This window comes from Oryzias melastigma, linkage group LG15 (assembly GCF_002922805.2).
Source record: "Oryzias melastigma strain HK-1 linkage group LG15, ASM292280v2, whole genome shotgun sequence".
NCBI classification, from domain to species: Eukaryota; Metazoa; Chordata; class Actinopteri; order Beloniformes; family Adrianichthyidae; genus Oryzias; species Oryzias melastigma.
The window spans coordinates 17,834,604-17,854,225 of NC_050526.1; the positions used below are offsets into that span (position 1 = coordinate 17,834,604).

At 35.1% G+C, this 19,622-nt stretch overlaps 1 protein-coding gene and 1 long non-coding RNA gene across 2 annotated transcripts in view; one reads left to right on the forward strand and one right to left on the reverse strand.

Moving 5' to 3' along the window:
- The window catches only part of atrnl1a (attractin-like 1a), a gene marked incomplete in the record, with an annotated part of 314,489 nt that overhangs the window by 251,856 nt on the left and 43,011 nt on the right, over positions 1-19,622 (reverse strand). The window contains 8 exon segments of the mRNA XM_024297455.2: positions 1,651-1,805; positions 4,977-5,160; positions 9,449-9,695; positions 12,530-12,620; positions 12,697-12,871; positions 14,896-15,104; positions 17,466-17,594; positions 18,254-18,367. Coding sequence (XP_024153223.1) covers positions 1,651-1,805; positions 4,977-5,160; positions 9,449-9,695; positions 12,530-12,620; positions 12,697-12,871; positions 14,896-15,104; positions 17,466-17,594; positions 18,254-18,367 — 1,304 coding nt within the window.
- Positions 5,062-8,364, forward strand: LOC112161915. Its single transcript, XR_002921973.2, has 3 exons — positions 5,062-5,193; positions 7,509-7,654; positions 7,744-8,364. It is a non-coding gene; the product is annotated as an uncharacterized LOC112161915 (long non-coding RNA).

The following is a 19,622-nucleotide window of genomic DNA, read 5'->3' on the forward strand; positions in this document are numbered from 1 at the left end:
TGAAGCGAACCCAGATGTCCTGCGAGTCAGTCCAACATCTTAACTATAATGCAAACTCTAATACAAAGAAGTTCAAAAACAGTTCCTAAATATCTAAAAAAAAAAATGAAATTCACAAACAGCAGATCAAATAGCTCGTTTTAGACATATTTTGGCATTAAGTCAAAGAAAAAAAAAATTCTTAATAATATAGCTCAAAGTAAACAGGCAAAAGTTGAAATATTGCTGCACATAGTTGTGTCAAAACGTACTCCATTTGTGGTATTTCATACATTAGAACAAAATACCTTCAATATTTACAACGCCGAGTTCACACCAGACACAGAAGCGCTGCAAAGCGGCGTGGAACGGAGGTCGCATCCATTCAACGAGCTTCTGAAGCTACGTTGTAGTTCACACCAGAAGCGCCGCGGTCAACTGCGGTCCACTGCGGTCCACTGCGGTCCACCACGGTCCTACGCGAACGGCTCACACTATGCAGCAATCGTTTCAGCGTCTGGTCTAGTTTTTATGCGAGCCGCAAGTATTCTGCGTCAATTCTGGCAGGATGTTACGCCAAGACACACAAGAAAATGTGGTAAATTTTCAAAATACAACAAATTTTCACAATAAAATACTGCAATTGATAAATGCGATCATAATTTTGTATCTAAACATCCTATAGTGATGAAAATAAACACACAAACACAACACACAAAGAACAAACAGACACACAGATCAACGTAGTGTGTTACCTGCGGAGTGGGGGAGGGGTGTGGTTTTGGGTGTCTGATGATGGCAAAAACAAATTCTTAATAACCACAGCTGTCGACTGTCGTGGAAAATGGGAACTGGCGGTTAAGCGGATACCGCGCCCACTCCGCCCACACATCGGTTTGAACCGCTTCCGCGTCCGGTGTGAACCAGGCGTTAGAACTTCACCACCATTAACTTAAAAAAACAAGCTTATTTTGGCTTATTCGCCTTTTGTTATGAGACACAGCCTGAGTAACTTAATGTAAGTTTATTCTGTGATGGTGCTTTCATTGCATGTAAAGTTAAATGTTTTTACTTTTTCATTAGTTTACTAACTATTAATATATTAATAGTAATATAAATTTTCTGTAATCGGACAGGTTCTTTATTCTTTTATTCATTCCCAGTAAATGGAGTGGCAATCAGTTTTAGTTTTAATTTTTGAATTGTTTACATTTCATTTTGACATTTGGCAGAACAGAAAGAAAGTCTGGGTATATAGTCTGATCCGCTCGGTTATTATGCAACAAAGTTAATATAACTTCATAAATAAAATCACAGCAACGGCAAAATCACGACCAAAAAGAGCAGCTAATGTGTGGAACAACTCGCAGGTCAGCTTTGTGCTTCTCCCACTCATAAAATAAATATAAATATATGTTTGTAACTCATTTTCTGAAGTGGCATTGTAGAGTGTCCCTTTAGCTTTTCATCTCAGGTGAAAATTTTGATTATTTGTGCCTTTCCATTGGAATGAATGGACTTCTGGTTGAAATATAAACATTTCACTGAGAAAACCTTCTAATGGTTTAAATTCAAGAACTCTGAATGTGTCACAGTAGGATTTGTTGGAATTAACGCCTACAAGATAGAACAGGTGTGCCTGTTGGTGCGTCCTTTGAGACTCGTCCTTACCTATGTCATACGCCAGGAAGTCAGTAGAAAAGCATTTGGCTCCGTTGCTCAAAGACGTGTCATTGTGAGTGTTTCCCCCAAAAACCAGCATGGCGCCGCTCAGCAGCACGGCGGAGTGGAGGTACCGGGCCAAGCCGCTCTCTCTGAGAACCAGCCTGCACACAAGGACAGAAAAAACACTCGTCTTCAGCAGCGAATCAGTAACCAAAGAAATGATTAGGGTCTGGTGGCTGTTTGAGGCATCTCGCCGCGTGCGACTCGGCCCTTCGTAGCAGCTGTTGGGTTGAGGCCTCAAACACACACATTGTAGAAGATCTCAGCTTTCTATGTGAGACTTCAGAGGTCTAAGGTCACATGGTGGAGAACAACTGTGGCGTCTTCCTTTTCTGCTTCCACTGACGAAGAGAAAGTCCCCCACCTTCCTCTTCAGTGCACAGTCATCATCACACGTAAATGAATACCGTTTAAGAGACACAATACACTCAGAGGAACACAATAATAAGCTGTTTATCGTTCTGGATTCTAATTCTAGATTTGTCTCATATCCCTTTTCTAAAATTAGTCTCTTCCACCAAACTTCACTTTTTCTTTTTTGCAACTTCTTTTTCCAATTTCTCAAAAGCTGCTAATGCAAACCACAGCTTGTGTGGAGTAACTGGAAACTGTTAGAACGTGAGAGATGTGTGAGCTCCAGGGAAAACAAACTCCAGCAGGTTGTCAGTTAGAAAGTGAGACAGAGTGAAGTTTGTCCTCCGCTTTTGACCTGCTGGTGAGCTGCAGACACAGCCGCCCTCGAGAACCCTTTGGCGGTTTAACCCTTTAGGGCTGAGTGTCACAGATGGAAGTATTTGGTCCCATTGTTAGAGTTCTAAGGGCCGCTATACTTCCAACGGATTCGTAATCGCTCGTGTCGCAGTGGTCACATGATCTCATATCTCATATGTACATATATGTCAGTTTCCACTAGAACCTTCAACACTTAAAGAGCCATTCGAGTCGGTTCACCACCTTTTAGGAGCCACAAAGTCTTAAGTCACGCTTTAGAAAAATAAGACACTGATTTGCACTAATATTTAACTGTTACTATTATGATAACTATGAATGAAATATTGATTTTTGGTATAAATAAAACACAAACATAAAAAGAAAGTAACATTTTTTCAAAATCTGAAACTTTTTATAGCTTTTGACAGAGGTTCACATGAAGTCTTTTCAAAATAAAAGACATAGTAATGGGTAGTGTGATCTCACCAGTGGTTTAATGGAGAAAAAAAACCTTTATTTTACCTTTTGTGGTGCATCTCAGCCAGAAATTTGTTAATCCAGTTAACGACGATTAAATCAGAGCTGGCAAAGTGACCCTTACTGTATGGTGACTTAAAATCCTTAAAAGCTGTTCAAAAATATGAATTCTGGTTCTCATCTCCACTTGATTTTAAAACATGTCTGCTACAGTCCGACTCAAAGCCACGACGGTGACTGAGAAGACTGATTAATTGTTTACGTTACAGCTACTTGTAATACAAAAAACTTTTTTTTTAATCAGAGAGCCACATTGGAGGGTTAAAAAGAAATGCTGGAGACAATCACGTCTCTGGAAAAGTATAAACTCAAACGTTCATTGCAGTTATCACAGACAGTCTCAATCAAAACCAGATAAAACGAGTATGAACTAGACAGGAATGACTTCTCTATTAATGTTACTACAACGGAGAGAAAAAAGGTGCAACAGTGTGTTAAAATGTAAATGGGCTGTAATTCTGCGTTAGAAATGAAAACATTCTGTAAAAAATAATCTATCTTAGTTAAACGTTAAACAGCCTGAAATCTGGATGTTTTCTAACAGAACTTGTGGAGCCGTGCGGCGGATCCCACAGATTTAGCAGCATGTAGCTGTCAGACTGGAGAGTAAGAGCTGATTTTATTGACAAAATGACAGCGTGTGTTCCTGCTTTGGCCCCTGTGGAGGGAAAACTATGTTAAACAACTGTGTTATGTTGAGGGTTTGTGGTGGTTGGAGTTATACAATTGTAGTAAGAAATCTCAAAATGAAAGTCCAACGAGTCGAAACAAAACCGTCAAGAAAAGCAAATAAATAAACTACTTTATATGCAAATTTTATAAAAAAAGACAAAATTGTGTCTTTGTTTAAAAATGTATAAATAATAACATAAATACATAAATAAATAAAAAATAAAGACAGAAATAAAGTATTATACATGTATATTCTATGAAAAATAGCAAGAATAGCTCTTCAATCAAAAACTATAACTAGATAAAAAAAAGGAATGAATAAATACATAAAAATAACAAAAAAATTAATTATTAAATAAACTACTTTGTATTTATGATTTATAAAAGAAAAAAACAAAAATGTCTCTCGGGTAAAAAATTCATAAATAAATGAAAAAAGAAATGAAAAGACAAATAAATAAAGAAATTATAAATTTTATTAACTAATAATTATTATGTACTTTTTTATAAAANAAAAAAAAAATGTCTCTGTAATTAAAAAAAAATGTAAACAGAAAAAGGAATGAATACATAGATAAAATAAGTAAAAAAATAATAATTGAACTACTTTATATTTATGTTTAATGTAAAAAAATGTTTCTTAAATTTAAAAATATATGAAACATTGAAAAATTGAATGAATACATTAATAAAAACTTTAAAAAAATGAATACTAAATAAACTACTTTATCTTCAAATAAAAAATGAATAGGTAAATGAAAAAAATAAACTACTTTATACTTATATTTTATGAAAGACAAAAATAAAAATAAATAAATTAAAAAATAATAAATAAATAAATAAATATGAATAAATAAATAAATAAAGTACTTTGTATTTATATTTTATGAAAGAAAAAAAACAAAAATGTCTCTTCAGTTCAAAAGTTTACAAAGAATTGTAAAAAATACTTTATATGTATATTTTACAACAGAAAAAAGAGAAAAATGTCTCCTTATTTAAAAACATTAAAGAATACTAATAAAAATCCCCTTTTCAGGGATAAATAACTCACTTAGGAGCAATCAGAACAATCAAACTGATAAAGTCAGAATTTTGTATCAACATAAACTAAATTACTAAAGAGTTCTTTTAGCCAGAATGATCTGGATTTACTCTAAAAAGACACTTTTTTTGGTGTTTCTAACATGTTTTTGTAGCATTTTTCACACGCTGGAGGACAGATATAAAGAGAATTAAGCTAAAAATTGTATTTGAGTATTTCTTTATTCAAATTGTTTGAAAAAGAACTAATTTGTGATTTAGACCACTGGGAACACTTTGAAAACAGATCAGAAGGTTGTCCGTCTTACCATGTTTTCTTGTTGACGTGGTAACGGTACAAGTGATCCACCAGCCCATACTTGTTACTGCTGAGCGCCTTGTATCCCCCGTGGACGTACACGCAGCCGCTGGCCTCTTCGTACACGCTGGTGTGGCCGTAGCCTCCCTGGACCACCGCGCCGCCGGTGGTCACCACCTGCCACGAGTTGGAGCCTGAGGCGCCAATGGGGAGCAAACGCAGAAATGGTTAGTGGAGCGCACACTCCTGTGAACGGGTCAAAGCTGGTCCGACAGAAAGGTTTTGGCGTGTTTGCATCAACACTTTAGTACCAAAAATAGAAGAACCTTGAATCGTGTTGAATCTTAAAGATGGAGAAAAAGGGCGCAAAAAGGAAAAAATATTAATTTAAAGCATCCCTACTGTTGGATGTGAGATAAATACATCAATTTAGAACTAAAAATGTTATAGAGGTCATTCATGAAACAGAAAAGCTCAATTAAAACTTAAATGTGGACATTTTATGGAGCCAAAATAGTCTCATCCGATTTGTGTGTACGCAACTACTGATTTGTAAATTGTTTGTGTAAAACTTTGGATTCTTGATTTATAACTCATAAAATACATTTTTGCATTAACTTTGTGTACTTACAAATATGTATTCATGTGTACAAAAATGACCAAAAAAAAAACTATTTACACATGCGCAACTTTAAATTACAGCGGCTTAAAACTAGCTAAACATACAAACTTTTAAAAATACCGACCTATCACTGGATACACAAACACAAAACTGCATTTACACAAAAATCTGATGTGAAACTAGTTTAAATGCCGTTACAATAGTGAGTTTTCTAATCAGCCACTTTGAATTTAGATTGTGAATAATAAAACTGGGCGAGACTATTTTAGCTCCATACATTTGCTTAGATGAACAAGGAAATAACATATTGATGGTTATTTCAAGAGAAATGTTAAATATAAACCTGTCAGATTCTAGCCTGAGGCTTAATTGAATCAGTCAAGTCAATACGATTTTGTCTTTTATTGAATTTACCTGTAAATTGAAGGGTAACCATCTTGTGTGCTTTGTATAAATTGGGAATGTTGTAATAAACTCGGTCACTAAATGTTATTTTTCTCAAATAACTGACTAGTGGTCCTGATGAATCTCTATATTTATTTCCTGTAACAATTCATATTGCCTTTTTTTGTAATGTTAAGATTGTGGTTAAACGTCTTTCATAAGTATCATTTCTACCTGTAACATCTGCTGTAAAAATAATTCAAAAAACAGTTTTCTAAGATCACTGCTGTGGGGTTACCAACAGGATATTTTAGAGCCAATGTCTACAAAAACACTTAAACGTTACTTAAAAGGAAAAAAAAGTCTCCAAGAAAAATTCTATTTTAGGTCATCAACCAAAAAGTCATTGAATTCAAGAAGACCTGAGTAAATTCATTTAGAGTTTTACTCAAATGATTTACTTTTGACAAATTTTGCACTAAACTGCAATGTTATATATTTTCTTTGTTAGCTTTTCACTACAGAATTTAACCAGCTACACCTGTTAGCAACTGCTTTGAACCATCAAAGTAATCTATTACATGTATTCTTTAAGGGATAGACTAATAACTCTGCTAGAGATGCCACTAATGATCATTTTAATAGTCGACTAATCAACGATTAATTTCGCAAACTGGATGTAAAGCAAACCTCAACCAACATTAGCTTTAAACTAACTAAACACTAGATATAGCATTACCTGAGATAATGCTAGTGTGAATGCTGTAGGCTGAATTTGGCAGCTGAAAATGCTAGTGCTGATAGCTGAAGATGCTGAAATTGAAAACTAAAATCACTTAAGCTGAAAGGCAGCTTAAATATTAGTTAAATGCAAAATTAGCCTAAATCCTTAGCCAAAACAGCTAGCATGCAGCTGAAACATTAGCTAAACTTCAAAATAGCCAAGAAAACAAAAAAAAACTACATTAGTCAAAATATTTAGCACACAGCTCAAATATTAGCTAAATTACAAAATAACCTAAAAAACAGAAAAACTTTAAATTAGCCTAAAAAACTGGAAAATGTATAACTAATCCAAAACAGCTGGCATGTACCTGAAATATTAGCTAAACTCCAAGATAGCCCAAAAAAACTTCATAAATGCCAAAATAGTCCAAAAAGCTAGCAGAATGTCATTATAAGTTTCAACTTTACTACACTCCAACTCCATTTAACATAAAGTAAAGACTAATTGACTATTAAATTAGTCGTCGACTATTTTAATAGTCGATTAGTTGACTTATGGCAGCCCTAAAATCAACAGATATGGGATAGCTAAAGACGATCTCAGCTTTTATGTAGTTTTTATCAGTGAAAAGGACAGAAAGGTCCTCCAAAGTTTAAACAAGTTAACATCTTGTATTTGAAAGGAGAACTCTAAAGACCTGCAGAAGATAAAGTGGCTTTGTAGCTTTACAAACATGAAGATTGGTTTTTTGTTTGCCTTTCTTGTTTAATTTTGATATTGAATTGTCCATTTTAATGATATTTTCCCAGAAACGTTGTTGTCAAGATGAGTTCAGGAATATTCTGAATGAACTTCAGGAAATCAGACCATCTTTTGTTGCAATAAAGAAAAAAAATAAGTTGCAGGAACAGAAAAAGTACTATATAGATGAACTACAGACTACAGGGTGTTTAAGGTCAGCTCTTCTACCGTCTTCAGATGCTAATTGCTGTGAACCGCCTGACTGAGTGGTTATTAAATCCATTTACTTCTGTTCTTTTTCAGGTTAGTCCTCCTCTCTAATGATCCACACAGAGCGTGAAGTGACGGAGGAAAAAAGAATATGAAAGGAACTGAGGATGACCACACGAGGAAGAGGGCTGGACTTTTAGATTTACAGGTGAAAAAGGGAAAAGAAAAAAGAAGTGGGCGAGACCATTAAAGGAACGGAGGAGCGGGATGAGAGGGAAGACAGCAGGACGGTTGGAGGAAGGCAGTAAATTCATTAATCACTGTCTCCTCACAGACGCTCAGGTCACCTCCTCTTAACCCTTTAACTACCCAGGAAAGAGGGAAAGAAAACACAAAAAAGAGTATTTTATTCTGCTGCTTACTGTCTTGGTACGGAGCCTCTAAAGGGACATCAAAGTACAAATAAAAAATAAAAAGTTCTGGTTACTAAGGAGAACTTTGTTTTTCCAAAAATTAGAGTAAAAAAAAAATTGTTTAGTGACTGATGCACACCACATAGTAATTGTTGTGCACCATTTTTTTTTCTATACTAGTTAGTAGTATAGAAGTTCTGCTTGATAACTACTGCATATCAGATAGTAACTGTTTTTTTTTCCTAAAAATTTAATTTAAAAAATGGTTGGTTACTAACCAAAACTTTATCTTTCTAAAAATGAAAGTAAAAAAAAAAAAAAAAAAAAATCCAAAAATAGTTAGGGACTTCGTAAAAAAAATTAAAGTAAACAACAAAAAAATGTTCTGGTTACTAACCAGAACTTTATTTTTCTAATAATTAGAGTAAAAAGAAAAAGGTTTTTTGGTGATGCGCACCAGATAGTAACTGTTGCACACCAGTTACTGTCCAGAATTTTTATCTATCTATTTACTACTTTAGTGTTTTACCCTCCCAAAAAAAGGTTCTGGCTAGTAACTGTTCCATATTAGATAGTAAGGTTTTTTTTTTTCTAAAAATTAAAAGAAAAAAATGTTCTGGTTACCAACCAGAAGTTTTTTTAGAAAAATAAAAAAAATAAAAATTGTAGTAAATAAATAATGAATACTTAGGGGCTCCGTAAAAAAACTGAAGTAAAAAAAAAAAGAAAAAAAAGGGCCTGGTTACTAACCACTTTTTTTAATTAAAGTTAAAAAAACATTTTTTTGATTAGTAACTGATGCGCACCAGTTACTGTACTATCCAGAATTTTTTTTTTATTACTTTATTTTTTACAAAAAAAAAGTTCTGGTTAGTAACTAGAACTTTGAGGAATAATACACACAATCAATATTTTTAAAAACATGTTTTCTAAATGTTTCCCTTCATTTGGTTGAGCAGCTAAAGGGTTAATGACCCTCTGAGTTGTGTAAGTGTGTGTCCTCATGTCACTGTGTGATGTTTGTGTAAACATGTGTTGTTTCTAGAGTGGGCTCACATCCAGCTCTATTTCAGCTGTGGGTTCTTGAGAGCTGCAACACTGCCACCTTCAGGCCATAATGAGGATTACACACACACACACAAAAATTCCAACTTCCCAGTGATTTTGTGTGTTTTTACAAACATTTTCATTAACTTTGGCACACAAAATAGTAAGAGTTTGTTTCTCTAAGAAAGTTTTCAAATATAAATGGTGTGATTTTGCAGATTTACATCTATTGGAGTAATTTATAGATCATCACATGACAACAAAAAATATTTCCAAAATAAAGCTAAATTAAAGATGGCGATAAACTAAGAGCATCTTTGGTAAAGAAAGACACTCACGGATGTTGTACTCCTGAACTTTGTTGATGTAGCTGTAGATGGGCGAGTAGCCGAAGAACACCAGCATCACCGCTTCTCCGTCGGCGAGCTCCACCACGTGAGCCGTGTGGCCTTCCACAGCGTAGGGCGGGGGTGGGCCGAGTTTCCGTGGCGACCAGGTGCGCCCGGGAATGTTGAACACCCACATCTCATCCGTTATGTTGTACGCCCCCGCTTCCAGCTTCCCGCCAAACATGTAGATGTCGTCCTGCAGGAGCGAAAGCAGGACAGAGACTCTGACACCAACTATAAATTCATCGTCGACAGAGTTTAAAAAGTAATTCACAATTTTGACTTCATACATTCTCTGATTTTTGAGGAAGTTTCTTCCTGAATGATTTTTTTATATTTTACCAAGAGAAAATGTTAGAGCTCACAAAACCTAAGTAACGGAGCAGTGAGGGTTTCTGTACTCCAGTAACTAATTTATTACCAAAATTTGAACTGTAATATTTTACGTTCCTCCGCTACTGACAAAAGTAGTTAAATTACAGTAATTTGTTACTTTGTAATCCGTTACCCCCAAAGTAAACCTTTGCTATCATTAGGATTTGGTATTGCCAATAAATTCCAGAATCGATTAAATTCCGGTTTTATTTTCGATTTTTTCGATCATCTCAGTTCAATCTGATTTTGAGTTTACACATTTAGACACATTTGTTTAGAAATACTTTAATAATCTTTTTATGTTTTGAAGATATTCATATTTATCTGATGCAGTTCACAGACTGTAAAATTATAATGAGATTATTAATACTATACAGTGTTACATGGATTCTCAAAATAACTATTGTTTCAGTTTGGCCACTAGGTGGCGATCGGGGTGCAGCATTACACCTTATTCCAGAGGAAGAAGAAGAAAAAATGAGCAGAAAACTGATAGTTACTTTAAAAAATATTTCCTTAAAAGAATTTAGATAATTAATGTCTGTGAGTTTATAAAGATGTTCATTTAGTCGCCAATGTGTGTTTAGGTTAGCATTAGCCGTCCAATGGGAAATCACATTATATGTTAGCATCAAGCTAATGTATAATTTATCTATTATGATGGATTATTGATCTATTAAGCTTATATCAGTTTAGATCTATTAATCAGTTTTATCAATCCAGCCCTAGTTTTCATAGAAACCCATATTCACAATAATGTTTAATTTGTATAAAAAATGTTTGTTTGGTTTCTGAGCTCAGAAACCTAATTAAAGGAATTATTTAGCTGTTACATCTGCGATTCCTATAACCCTTAGTAGTCCTATTTTTACTTTACATAATGCTTTTATAAATTATTTGTAAAAGTTTTTCATGTCAGTGTTTAACGTTCATCTTTTTGAGTTCCTACAAGTTAAATCAAGTTAAATTTCAATTTTTTTTAAGGCCATGCATATAAAAAATTAAGATACATTTGACATTTTATGAATTATTCCCATTTTATGATCAAATCTCTATTTTCTTATCTTGTTTTTTGGGCGTGCCATGATGCTTTAGCACGCTTCTTTTTATGGTTTTTTTTAGATATTCAGCATTCGTTGTATCGGTGCACAGTGATTGTTTCTGCCACCAGTTATTTTCATTATTTGATTGAAATAATTGTGATTGAAAAATGGCATTCTCGACAAGAAACATGGAGTGGAGAGGTACAATTTTTAAGGCTCAGATATCAAAATGTAAGACTTTTTAAAAGCGTTTAAGGCATTATTTCCAAATTTATAAATTTAATGCGTTTAAGACTTTTAACCCTCCAAGATTCTTTTTCTTTACAGATATATTTTGACTTCATTACACAATCAGTTTACAATGACCCTGACTTTCCTAACATCCTCCAATTCCAGGCAGTAAATTTGATATTTTTTTACTGCTAAAGTCACAAAAATTGAGATAAAAAAAGAAAAAAAAATCAAAACATGTGGAGACAAAATAAAAATGTAAAAAATCTACAAACAAGGCAAAGACAAGTTCAGAACAATGTGTCTAAAAACCAGAAGACTTCCATCAAACATTTAAAAAAGTTTCGAGGATTAATTCTGTCAATGAGGTTTCATGGTTTTATAAATCAAAAATTTTAAAGCTAAAACCCTTTTTAAACCGTCCAGTCCTTTTCTTGTGTTTAAATAGGACCACTTTTCCTCCCTTTTGTCTCCTAGTTGGCGTCGTTTTGGTCGACCAATTTGCATTTTGTAGAAAATTAAACTCGTTCTTGTAAATGTCACACAAAAATAACCTTTAAATTTGCTTCAATTTGTATTCTCTTTCTGGGGATCCGTCATGTATTTGCCTTATTTTTGTTTGTTTTGAGCGAAATATTTCAGGATATTTTTAATAAAATCTCATTTCTGATCCACAGAGAGTTTTTACGCCAGATGCCGTTCCTGACACAGTCCTGGATTTTATCCGGGCTGGGGACCGGCACAGGAGACCCACACCCGGGTCAATTAGAAGGTGTTAAATGCTTAGAAAACTATAATTTCTTTATACAAAAATTATCCATGCAAACCTGCATGTTTACTGATTTGACTATTCTTCAATTTAGTTGATATTCTAATGCAAATTAAGTAACTTATTGTAAATAATTGTATTTTTTGTGCACAGAAATGCATTTAAAAGGATCTTAAGAGGACAACTAAAGAGGCAAAAATAAAAAACTGTAATTTTATAACAGAAATGAATCATTTGAACCTCCAAACAGTGGAGATGTTGTTCTATGGGGAACAGATTCCCCCATTTTTATTTATTTTTGACATAAAAAAACCCAAACATAAAAATTATTACAGAACCAGCGACTATTAAACTCATTTAAATGAGGAAGCCGTATAATCTGAGACATATTTTGTCTGTTATAACCAAATGACTGCTTTGTTAATTCTAAAATAATGATCTATGTGATGCCATTAAATGTCAAAACCTTCTCAGAGATTTAATCATGCAGTTAATTTGTTCTTTTTAGGGAAAATCAATTAAAAAATCATTAAATTTGAACAGATGAGTTTTTAATGTTGAGCTGTTAATCACATAAAATGGCTGACAGTCTCTTAAGATTGTTTTTATCACCTTGTAAAGAGCCAGTGAGTGTCCGTATCTGTTCAGGGGGGTCCCGCCGCCGGCCGCCACCGCGTCCCACGTGCTGCTGTCCAGGTTGTAGCTGTAGAAACAGACGCATTAAAAAAGACGAGGGGCATAAATCCCATTTTATCCTCCTGCTGATGAAGGTGGCTTACTTCAGGACCATGTGGTAGTTGGAGTAGTTGAAGGAATAGCCCCCCACCACCCACATCAATCCAGAATGCACCAGAGCCCGATGGGACGCTCGGCCCAGAGACTGGGCCGACGGCTTGACGCTGGGGAGTACCCAGAAGGCCTCGGTGGAGGGGACAGGAAGAGTGCAGTCTGGACCTTTGGGGGATGAAGGACACTTTTCATACATGTTATGTAGAGTGAAAAAGGCTGAAAAGTGTCAGATTTAAACAGGAAAAAGTCAGGAAATCATGCAAAGATTTTTACTTTGGCTCCCTCTAGTGGTAGACTCTAAAAGTGTGTATTCATTCAAGAGCTTATTTTTTTAATTTTAGGGTTTTTTTGTTGTTGTTGTTGTTATATGAGCTTTTGGAAACTTTTTTTTTCATTTAAAGGTTGAAACGTAGTCAGCAAAATTCTACATATTAAAACTGACCAATGGTTTTATTTCTTTTTTGCAGAAATAATAAAAATGTTTATTTTGTTCAAAAGAAAATGACTTGCTAAATTCAAACAGAATTAAATATTTAATCAATTAAACGCTACAAGAAATTATAAACATGTATAACTTAATAAACATGAAGTCGACCACTAACTTGAAAGCCTATTTTAAGGCTAAAGATGGAAAATAAATCCTAAAATCAAATCATTTTAAGTCACTGTCGTGTGAAATCTCTTTTCCAACTATGAGAATTTGTAAAATAACACATTTATTTTTTATGAAAAAATGTTTTTAAAGGATTATCTTCAGAGGTTACATTTTTTTATCTATGTATTTTTAATATTTTGTGATATTTTTGCTAAATATACTTTCTTTGCTGACAGTCTTTTTCCAGCAGGGGGCAGTGTTCCCTCAAGAACACAGGCTAAACAGTGGAATCAATTAGATCCTTTTTACTAATAATTTTATTAAAAACATAATAATGGATCACAGATGTCAGGAGGAAGAAAATATATAAATATATATTTTTTAAGAATTTAAACATATCCAAATACAAATACTGACCAGGCAGTGAATAGTGAAAATGTGTGATTGTAACATATAATAAATAGTGTGTTGTTGTTTCTGCCCTCCATACAAAATTTCCTCCCAAAGAGACAAACATCCCAGAAGCAAACAGAGAAAGCTAAACTGAATTAATATTCTCAAATTAGTTTCCCTTCACCATACGATAATATGAAAGGCCCGGGGGCCGCATTCGGCCCTCCAGATCTTTTTATTTTATCTTTCTTAACGGCCCGATGTTATCTTGGGCTTATTCCTGACTTGTATCATTTGACAAAATATATTTTTATGGAGGGTAAAATACTCAAAGTTATTTAAGGTTAATGTTGATTTATTCAGAAATAATATTCATGCCTATTTATTGTTCATAAATATGTTAAAAAAGTAAAGATTTTAAAGTTTTAAAAGTTGACATTCTGCTGGCTTTTTGGACTATTTTGGAATTTATTTAAAAAATTGGAGCTAATTTGTTGTTTTAGCTGTAAATAAAGCTACATGCTAGCGGTTTAGGCTAATTTAGGCTTTTTTTGTTTGTAGGCTTTTTTGGGGATCAGCTAATTTTACACGTTAGCTATTTCGGCTAATTTAGGTTTTATCTTTTAAAAAAAAAATAGGCTGTTTTGGAGTTTAGCTAATATTTCCGCTACATGCTAGTTATTTTTTTGCTAATTTAAGCGTTTTCAATTTTTTAGGAAATTTTAGAATTTAGCTATTTTTTCAGCCACAAGCTAGCTGTTTTGGCTAATCTGTTAGTTTTTTTTTTTTTTTTAGGCTAATTTGGCATTTAGCTAATATTTTAGTGTTTTTAGCTATCAATTTCAGCATCCTCAGCGGCCAAATTCAGCTTACAGCATTCACAGTAGCATTATCACAAGTAATGTTATATATCTAGTTCATAATTATGTTAAAAAGCTACGGTTTTAAGTTTTAAAAATGTAGTTTTAGAGTATTTAATAAATGTTTATCCTGTATCCTGAGGTGCGTTTTGGCCCCTTGTCCAATTGAGTTTGACACTCCTGCTTTACACTGCAATTACTTTCCAGTTACCTGCAAAAATAATGTCATCCTATTATTTTGGTCAAATATTTTTATCTTTTTTAGACATTTACTGAGGATATCTTGTGTTGTTAAACTAATAGGAAACAGGAAATGGAAGCGTGGAGTGATCTTCTTGCACCTTGCCAGCTGTCGTTGCAGACGCACAGCTTCTCTCCGGTCAGGTCGCAGTAGCCGTGGTCGGGACTGCCGCAGTTGTGTTTGCAGTACGGGATGTCGCAGGCCTCTCCCTTCCAGTACTCCTCGCACTCGCAGTACACGCGGCCCGCCATGGAGCTCGCCGCGCTGCACCGGCCGTGGCCCGAACAGTTGTTAGGACAGGAGTTTATCCTGGAGGAAGGAAAAAGATTTTAGGATTTTACAACACGATGGACAAAAATTACTTTAGAAAAACTCAAAAGTCCAATCAAGATTTATGGAAAATCTCTGAAGGAGACTGAACATTAATAGGATTAAGGAGAATTCATTTAAGAAAAAAAATACATTTTTTAATAAAGAAAATATAGAGAAAAATTAGTATTAAAACAATCCCCAATCCCAAAATGTTTTTGTCCTCCCTGCAGCTGTAATCTGCTTTATCACATCAATAAAGTTAAAGTCCAGTAAGTTAAAGGCGAGCAGAAGGATTCATAATTAGAAAAGAAAAGCTGTTTTGTTTGGATGAAAAGGTCATCATGACGGCGTCCGTGTGTTCATTCCTGGACTCTCACCACACGTTACTTCATCCTCCACTAAAGCTGTAATTATTGGTAACCCCGAGGCTGAACGCTTCAGCAAAACAGACAATTTCACCGCCGATTATGCTTCTTGGCGTCAATTTTTATCATCTACGCTTAATTAAATGGAGGTTGCTCTAAATTGTTGAGGCCTAAAGACAAGTCATCCTTTGTCTTTATGGTTTTGTGCTGGTTTTAAATGATGTCCCTGAGACAAAACAGTCCTCCATAAAGCTTCTTTATCCGCTGACTCGGCTCTAGTCAGACACTGTTCTTAAGAGATCTCAGTGTTCCAGGTCATTTTGTGGGCAGTATTTTCATTTTAAATGCCATCATAGCAAGCGTCATTAATCATTGTTAGTAACTCATAAATAAATCTGGTGATTAGAAAATGTTTTATGTAAAAAAACAAGAGAGCAAGATAACAGAACTCCGAAAAACTGTTTATTTCAGAGTGTAAAAAGATATTTTGTCTCTTTATCCATTTTAATGGACTTTTATTTTGAAATCTTGTTTGCAGCTCTTATTCTAAATGTTGGAGTCTTGAGCAGAAAAAGAAAAAGAAAGCAAAATGCTGGAAATTCACTTGTGGAAAGTAAAACTAAAAAGAAGAGTTTTTTTAAGCCATTAGCGAATATTTTTCACCGTTGTGTGAATTTCTGTCGAAAACGAACATAAAAGAAAGTCTGATGTTTTTTGCACGTATGCTGCATTTCCTGTAGGTATTTTAGACAGTTCTGTCGAAATGATTTACTCCAATTTAACGTGTGGTGGATGTAAATGTTTGTTATAATCTGATAAAGTTTCGATTCGATTCATGAATCAAACCACGATTCTTACTTTTTAGTATAATGTTTATTGCTATGTGTATGTATATTTACTGGATGGATGAAAATTGAAATTATTTGTATTTAATCATCATTTATGCCTTTATTTAGAACAGGAGATCAGAATGAACAAACACAAAGATTCAGATAGAAAAAAATTTTGTTTATCATTTTAAACTTTTTTATTTGGTTCTGGTTCAGCAGTAAAACAACATAAAAAGGATACAATCACTGCTGTTTTTGATCATATTGGTGGAGAGCCGGTATGAAAAAAGTCTTTTTCCATAGCAGAATCATTGATTACATCCACCTTTCAGTAGCGCGAGGCTGTTTCTTCAGAATAAGATAGAGTTTCGTTAATTGCGTCAAATGTTGCAGTGTTATCATAGTCAAAAGAATGTAAACACTGGAGCTAAAACTCCGATGTTAAAGCTAATTCTTTGTTTCAGAAGCTATGTCTGTGAGCGGAACTTCAGTCTCAGTTTTTGAACGTAAAAAAGCTCTTGTTAGTTTTACTTTGAAAACCGGAAGCTTCACCGTCACAAAGATGTGTTTACTTCCTGTGACAGTACCGCGGCTCTTTCGGCTTTATTTTAGTTCGTAAACTTAAAATCCAACATTAATCTGCATTTAAAAATAAAAATACATCGTCCCCAGATAATATTTTACTACACTCTACTATATTTATAAAAATCGCGATTTTGAATATTCGTACTCGAATTTTCTGGAGCAAATCACGAATATCCGAGCGCCCGGATACACGTTACAGCTCTACCTGCTAATGAAGCTTCTTATTGGCTGAACAGACCTGATCCAGGCAATCAGCAGCAGATAAGGCAGGATTTAAGCAGCTGGAGGCCTGTCCTCGAGGACCGACTCAGGAGGCCGGTCCTCGAGGACTGACTCAGGAGGCTGCAGCTCAAGTTGCCTCAGTGTGGATCACGCTGCAGGTTCACAGTTTACACCGAATTTACCCCAAATGTTACGTTATTCTGCATTTTATGGAAGTGATGAATGTGATGGCATCTTTGTCTATTCCAGCCGCCCATCAGGACTGCAAGGTTTTCCTAAAAGAAGAGAGCATCCTTTCCAGTTCTGACACTGATCTAAAATAACTAGAGAGGGTTTCAAACTGGGATTTGACGTACGAGTAGAAGATGTTGAAGCCAGTGAGGTTGTAGGCGGCGTCGCTGAAGAAGTGCAGCAGAGCGTAGCCGGATGTCGTCATCACTTCAGGGATGCTCTCGTTCCTTCGGGTTTCAGGAACCACCAGACCGCTGGGAAACACACGGAAAAATTAAAGAAAGAAATTCCTGCTGTTGTTTTTAGGGACTCCAACTTCAAAGCAGTCCCTGGAGAGCGGCAGCAGGAGCAGCATTTCATCATAAATTGCACTTTCGAATACGACAGTGCTTTAGGGTGCAGCACAGAGGGGATTCTGGATTGTGTTTGATGCTTTTCCATGTGGAGCTCCGGTTCATTTCATAACTGTTCATGCAGCAGCTGCAGCCTTTACTTCTATTTGCATTAATGCTCGTCTTTGTGTGGCAAACTTTTCCTTTCTCCGACTCATGAGCTCAGATGAACTTTTAAACAGAGATAAGGCAGAAAGTGTCAATTACTGGAGTAGATTCTGGTAAAGCTGCTAAATTATTGTTGTTGCACTTTTAATAAGCGTGTAGGAAAAGAAAGACTGCCACCCACGCGCCTTTCCCAACGTGTGTGTGCGTGTGCACGAGCATGAAACGCAGTGCCATTCCAGCTAATTGCAATATTTCCTCTCTATTATCACCCTAACCCTGCAATTATGAAGCCCATTGTTTGGCTAAAAATGGAAACGTTTCGCCGGCTAAAGGCCATATTTGTCGGGCCGTTTGAAAAGGTGCCAGAGGCTAAATAGGTAATTTCCACCACATCTCCCGCCTTTAATTCTTACCTGAAGACGGCAATCAGAGGGGCATAGACGGAGTCGCCGTCGAAGACGTACATGTGGTCCCAGCTGCACTCAGTGGCAAAGTGATTGAAGCGCAGCCGGAGTTCTGTGTTTGGACTGAGGACAAACGGGAGGAAAATTCAGTTGGTGAACACAGAATATGTCTCTGAGAAACGTTAGAAACATGAAAGCAGAGAAAAACAACCACAGAGATGTGAATTTAGGCTTCATGTGAAGAAGTTGGAATCACTGATGGAGACAACACTAGAAAAGTTGCATTTTCTGTAATTTCTGAAGGGGTTTGCTGAAAACGCTAAAGCTATTTGCATAATTCTAAAGTTGATAGAGGAATTAAAGGTGCAGAAATTGGATTAAGTGCACAAAGAATTGGAAGACTTCCTTGAAAAATTTGAAAAAAATCTGTAATATTAAAAAATGTATAAAAGTATGAACTCAGATTTAGCCTAAAAGACCTCAGTAGATGCCAAATTAGCCAAAAACGTGAGTATTTTACTCAAATGTTAGCTTACCTCCTAAAAAAAACCAAAATCCTTAGTAGGTGCCAGATTAGCCATAAAACCTAGCACGTTGCTAAAACAGTATCTTAACTCAGAATTAGCCTTAAAAACCTCAGGATATGCCAAAATAGCCAAAATAAAAAAAGATAGCATGTTGCTAAAATGCTAGATTAGCTCAAAATTAGCACAAAAAACCTCAGTAGATGCCAAATTAGCCAAAAAAAAAAGTGAGTATTTTGCTCAAACGTTAGCTTACCTCCTAAAAAGCTCCAAAATCCTTCGTAGGTACCAAATTAGCCAAAAAACTTGGCAAGTATCTAAAATGCTAGCTTTACTCAGAATCGGCCTTAAAAACCTCAGTATATGCCAAAATAGCCCCCCAAAAAGCTAGCATGTTGTTAAAATACTAGCTTAACTCAGAATTAGCCCAAAAAACCTAGGTAGATGCCAAATTAGCCAAAAAGCTAGCAGCTAGCTAAAATACAAGCTTAATTTAGAATTAGTCCCAAAATCTTTAACAGATGCCAAATTAGCCAAAAAAGCTAGCACGTTGCTAGCATACTAGTTTAACTCCTAATTAGTTCAAAAATCCTCAGTAGGTACGAGATAAGCCAAAAAGCTAGCATGTTGTTATAATACTAGCTTAACTCAGAATTAGCCCAAAAAAACCTAATTGGATCCTAAATTATCCAAAAATGTTAGCATGTTGCTAAAATATTAGCTAAACTCCAAATGAGCCTTGAAAACCTCAGCAACATTGGTGTCCTTAACACTGAACGTTTTGATACCAACGTTCCAAAGGTTTCAAAGTGCACAAAAATTTAAGGGAATTGCATGAAAAAAATAGCAAAAAT